Source organism: Vulpes lagopus, chromosome 4 (assembly GCF_018345385.1).
Source record: "Vulpes lagopus strain Blue_001 chromosome 4, ASM1834538v1, whole genome shotgun sequence".
Taxonomy (NCBI): domain Eukaryota; kingdom Metazoa; phylum Chordata; class Mammalia; order Carnivora; family Canidae; genus Vulpes; species Vulpes lagopus.
Genome location: NC_054827.1, coordinates 64,952,455 through 64,957,964, shown reverse-complemented (window position 1 = coordinate 64,957,964; position 5,510 = coordinate 64,952,455). Strand labels below are relative to the sequence as shown.

Genomic DNA, 5,510 nt, shown 5'->3' with positions numbered 1-5,510 from the left:
TTCCATCTATTTCTTTTTATAATTTTTCTGAAAAGTATATACATACCAACATTATTGTTTTACATTAATATATTTTTACAAAGTCTATTCTTATATATGTAACATTATGCAACTATTTTGTTCAATACATTCCTGAGATTAACTTGCATTATTATATAAACAATAAATAATTTATTTTCATTTCTATCGTATATATAACAACAGTTCAGAATCCATTCTCTCTTTTTTTTAAGAATTATATTTATTTATTCATGAGAGACATACAGAGAGAGGGAGAGACATAAGTAGAGGGAGCTGTGAAGCCTGATGTAGGGCACGATCCCAAGGACCCCAGGATCATAACCATAGCCAAAGGCAGACACTTAACCATTGAACCATCCAGGAGAATTCATTCTCCTGCTGTTGGACATTTAAGTTGTTTTGTTTCTTTTCCCTATTTAAAAACACTGCTACCTGGGACACCTCGGTGGCTCAGCGGTTCAGCGCCTGCCTTCGGCCCAGGGAGTGATCCTGGAGACCCGGGATTAAGTCCCACATCGGGCTTCCTGCAGGGAACCTGCTTCTTCTCCCTATGCCTGTGTCTTTCTTTCTTTCTTTCTTTCTTTCTTTCTTTCTTTCTTTCTTTCTTTCTTTCTCTCTCTCTCTCTCTCTCTCTCTCTCTCTCTCTTTCTCTCTCTGTCTCTCATGAATAAATAAATAAAATCTTAAAAAAAAAAACAACACTGCCACTAGAAACATTCTTGCCTATCTATGTCTCCTAGTACAAATATGGGAAAGATTTTCTGTGTCTATAACTGAATGTGAAGTTAATGTGCTATATGGTAAGTGCATCTTCAAATTTTCTAAATATTGCCAAATTGCTCTCCACTCTACCAATTTATGAATTAGAATCAGCAATTGTTTATAGTATGTGTTTTTGCATCATAAAACCCTTCACTAAGAAAGAGGTTTATTCTTTGATATATATTTAATAACTTTAAAGTTGTTTATGATATAAGGGTGAAATTTTATTGTTTTTAATTATAGATAATTAAAGGTAACAAAACTGTTTTTTGTCCAAGATACTATTAAGCTATGTGAGTATCATATTACAACCTAATATTTGTTAGGTTAAGCCTCACTAAATTGTTCTCTGAAATTTTCTTGGCTTCTCTTAGTCATTTCCTTTCTGTATAATGGTGAAAATCCGTATGTCAAATTTAAAAAAAACAACTGAAAGAATTTTTATTAGAATTGTGAGAAATTTATGAAATGTATGATATAATATAAAGATAATTACCATACTTAGAATATTTTTCCTCTCATAAATATGTTATATATTGTAATATATTTATTTTTCATATCTTTCAATAAAGATTTTAATGTTCTCCAGAAACATTATTGTACAGCTAGTGTTGAAGTTATTTGAGACATTTTTATTTTTTTTATTTTTTTTATTTATTTTTTTTGAGACATTTTTTTTTTTTTTTTTTTTTTTTTTTTTTTTGGAGAAGGCAGTTGTAACTTTATTGAAGTTCTTTTTTAAATAAAATGCTTTGCAGTGGAGACAACAGACTGCAGGGGGAGCCTCCCAAATGTTTCCTGCCCCACCACCTACAGATTAAAGTAGAATTTGATTTATTCCCTATCTCCTTCAGTCTTGATGGCTAAGGGGTAATGGACAAAAGTGGAGAGAATGACCAAGAGGCAAGGATGAGGCTCAAAAAGAAAAACCCTGAAGGGCCTCAAGTTTAACCAGCTGAAGTTTGTTTTATAGTTGTTGATCACCCAGTTCCAGCCAACCAGGAATAAATTAAATATAGTTTTGCCACTTCAGCTGATGGCAATAGGAGGGGCTTTCCAGAATGCGGGCCTAGTTTGCTCTAGCTGCCAAAATCACCAACAATTTCACAACAGCTCCTCTACCTTCTCACTCTTTTCGGTGGGAGGCCCAGGCTTCACCCCACAGAAGAGTCCATCAGGCAGGCTTCATTTACGCTTCTTCTCCTGTGTGCTGGTGAACCAAGAGTCTAGGAGCTTCTTGCTGTAGTATAACTGCCAGGCATGCACTTGAACTGCCAGCACCAACACCAGGTACATGACAGAGACGGCAGAAAAACCAAAGAGGAAGCGGTAAGCCTTTCCATGGCGGTAGAGCTGCTGTGCAGCAGGGAACATCTCCATGCTGCCATAAATGAGGGGAGCTATGGAAAAGAGCCCCATGCTGATCATGGAGAGCACGAGGTAGCTAATGTTGTTTCGAGGGAAGGAGAGGAGGCCCAAGAGAGAGGGCACAATGCTCAGCAGATACGGGTATTCCCACTGATAGGGCATGGCCACCTGATCATGCGACAATAGCCTCAGGTGTCCCACGCTCATCTTGGCAACCAGGAGCAGCCATATGACCAGATGCACGTAGATCAGCTTCTTGATTTCATACTTGAGAGTCACACTCATCTGGTAGTGCATGGCGACGCGCTCCCGGTGCTGAAAGTCGCTGCCGTCGGTACCGGCCGCTCGCGGGCCTGCCCGAGATGCCATTATCCCCGCCCAGAACCCCAGGACCCCTCACGCCGACCCACCGCCGGGACTACCGGGCCAGGCCGCCTGCCCACCCCGTTAGCCGCCTCAGCTACCCCTTTTTGAGACATTTTTATAATGATTATTGCTATTTTGCTTATTTTTTTTTGCTATAAATGCTTTTTAAAAATTATTTTCAACTAATTAATATATAATGTATTATTGGTTTCAGAGGTAGAGGTCAGTGATTCATCAGTCTTTTTATAACACCCAGTGGTTACCATGTCATTACATCACATACCCACCCTCCTTAATGTCCATCACCCAATTATCCCATCCTCCATCCCTCTCCCTTCCAGTGACCCTCTGTTTCCTGTGATTAAGTCTCTTATGGTTTGTCTCCATCTCTGATTTTGTCTTATTTTATCTTCTCTTCCTCTATGATCCTCTGTTTTGCTTCTTAAATTCAACATATGAGAGAGATCATATAATAATTGTCCTTCTCCTGTTGACTTATTTTGCTTAGCATAATACCCTCTAGTTCCTTCATTGCAAATGGCAAAATTTGCATTCTTTTTTTGAAGGCTGAGTAGTATTCCAGTGTGTGTGTGTGTGTGTGTGTGTGTGTGTGTGTGTACCACTTTGTTTATCCATTCATCTGTCGATAGACATCTGGGCTCTTTCCATAGTTTGGCTATTGTGGACACTGCTGCTATAAACATTGTGGTGCAGATACCCCTTTGATCACTACATTTGTATCTTTGGGGTAAATACCTAGTAGTATTTTGCTACTAGCAGCAATTGCTGGGTCGTACGGTAGCTCTATTTTAAATGTTTTGAGGAATCTCTGCAGTGTTTTCCAGAGTGTCTTTACCCGGTTGCATTCCCACCAACAATATAAGAGTGTTCCCTTTTCTCTGCCTTCTTGCCAACATCTGTCGCTTCCCTGACTTGTTCATTTTAGCCATTTTGATTGGTGTGAGGTGGTATCTTATTGTGGTTTTGATTTGGATTTCCCTGAGGATAAGTAATGTTGAGCATTTTTTATGTATCTGTTGGCCATTTGTAGATCTTCTTTGGAGATATGTCTGTTCATGTCTTCTACCCATTTCTTGATTGGATAATTTGTTCTTTGGGTGTTTGATAAGTTCTTTATATATTTTGGATACTAGCCCTTTATCTGATTTGTCATTTGCAGATATCCTTTCCCATTCTGTTGGTTGTCTTTTGATTTTGTTGACTGTTTCCTTTGCTGTGCAAAAGCTTTTTATCTTGATGAAGTCCCAATAGTTCATTTTTACCTTTGTTTCCCTTGCCTTTGGAGACGTGCCTAGTAAAGAGTTGCTGAGGCCAAGGTCAAAGAGGTTGCTGCCTGTATTCTCCTCCAGGATTTTGATGGATTCCTGTTTCACATTTAAGTCTTTAATATATTTTGCATCTATTTTTGTGTGTGGTATGAGGAAATGGTCCAGTTTCATTCTTCTGCATGTGGCTGTCCAATTTTCCCAGTACCATTTGTTGAAGAGACTTTTTGCCATTGGATATTCTTTCCTGCTTTGTCGAACATAGGTTGACCATAGAGTTGAGGGTCCATTCCTGAATTCTCTATTCTATTCCATTTAACTGTGTGTTTTTGTGCCAGAACCATACTGTCTTGATGATCACAACTTTATAGTAGAACTTGAAGTTTGGAATTGTGATGCCACCAGTTTTGGTTTTCTTTTTCAACGTTCATTTGGCTATATGGAGTCTTTTCTGATTCCATACAAATTTTAGGATTATTTGTTCCAATTCATTGAAATAAGTTGATGGTATTTTGATAGGGATTGCATTGAATGTAAGGATTGCTCTAGGTAGCATACACATTTTAACAATATTTGTTCTTCCAGTCAATGAGCATGGAATGTTTTTCCATTTCTATGTTTCTTCCTCAATTTCTTTCATGAGTGTTCTATAATTTTTTGAGTACAGATCCTTTACTTCTTTAGTTAGGTTTATTCCTAGGTATCTTACGGTTTTTGGTGCAATTATAAATGGGAATGACTCCTTAATTTCTCTTTTTTATGTCTCATTGTTAGTGTATAGAAATGCAACTGACTTCTATGCATCTATTTTAAATCCTGTATGAGTTCTAGCAATTTTGGGGTGGAGTCTTTTGGTTTTCCATATAGAGACTATCATGTCACCTGCAAAATATGAGAGTTTGACTTCTTCTTTGCTGATTCGGATACCCTTTATTTATTTTTGTTGTCTGATTGCTGAGGGTAGGACTTCTAGTACTGTGTTGAACAGTAGTGGTGATAGTAGACATCTCTTCCATATTCCTGACCTTAGGGGAAAAGCTCTCAGTTTTTCCCCATTGAGAATGATATTCACTTTGGGGTTTTCATATATGGCTTTTATGATATTGAGGTATGTTCCCTCTATCCATACATTGTGAAAAGTTTTAATCAAGAAATGATGCTGTGCTTTGCCAAATGCTTTTTCTACATCTGTTGAGAGGATCATGTGGTTCTTGTCCTTTCTTTTATTAATGTAGTGTATCACATTGATGGATTTATGGATGTTGAACACCCTTGCAGCCCAGAAATAAATTCCAGTTGGTCATGGTGAATAATCCTTTTAATGTACTGTTGGATCCTATTGGCTAATATTTTGATGAGAATTATAGCATCTGTGTTCATCAGGCGTATTGTTCTGTAATTCTCCTTTTTGGTGGGTCTTTGGTTTGGGGATCAAGGTAATGCTGGCCTCATAGAGTTTGGAAGTTTTCCTTCCATTTCTGTTTTTTGAAACAGCTTCAGAAGAAGCTATTCTGGTATTAATTATTCTTGGAGTGTTTGGTACAATTTCACTGTAAAGCCTTCCAGCCCTGGACTTTTGTTTCTTGGGAGATTTTTGATTATTGCTTCAATATCCTTATTTGTTATGGGCCTGTTCAGGTTTCTGTTTCTTCCTTTTTCAGTTTTGGTAGTTTATAGGTCTCTTGGAATGCATCCATTTTCTTCCAG

At 37.8% G+C, this 5,510-nt stretch overlaps 1 protein-coding gene across 1 annotated transcript; it reads right to left on the bottom strand.

The window, feature by feature from the left end:
- Positions 1-1,487: 1,487 nt before the first annotated feature.
- Positions 1,488-2,610, bottom strand: LOC121489507 (protein jagunal homolog 1). Its single transcript, XM_041752613.1, has one exon. It carries the CDS (start codon positions 2,518-2,520, stop codon positions 1,969-1,971), a length of 552 nt encoding a protein of 183 aa, XP_041608547.1. The 5' UTR covers positions 2,521-2,610; the 3' UTR covers positions 1,488-1,968.
- Between the last annotated feature and the right edge of the window lie 2,900 nt (positions 2,611-5,510).

What these genes read in the sequence shown, in the direction of transcription:
- LOC121489507 (XM_041752613.1), bottom strand. Translation starts at nt 2,520, where the DNA reads ATGGCATCTCGGGCAGGCCCGCGAGCGGCCGGTACCGACGGCAGCGAC.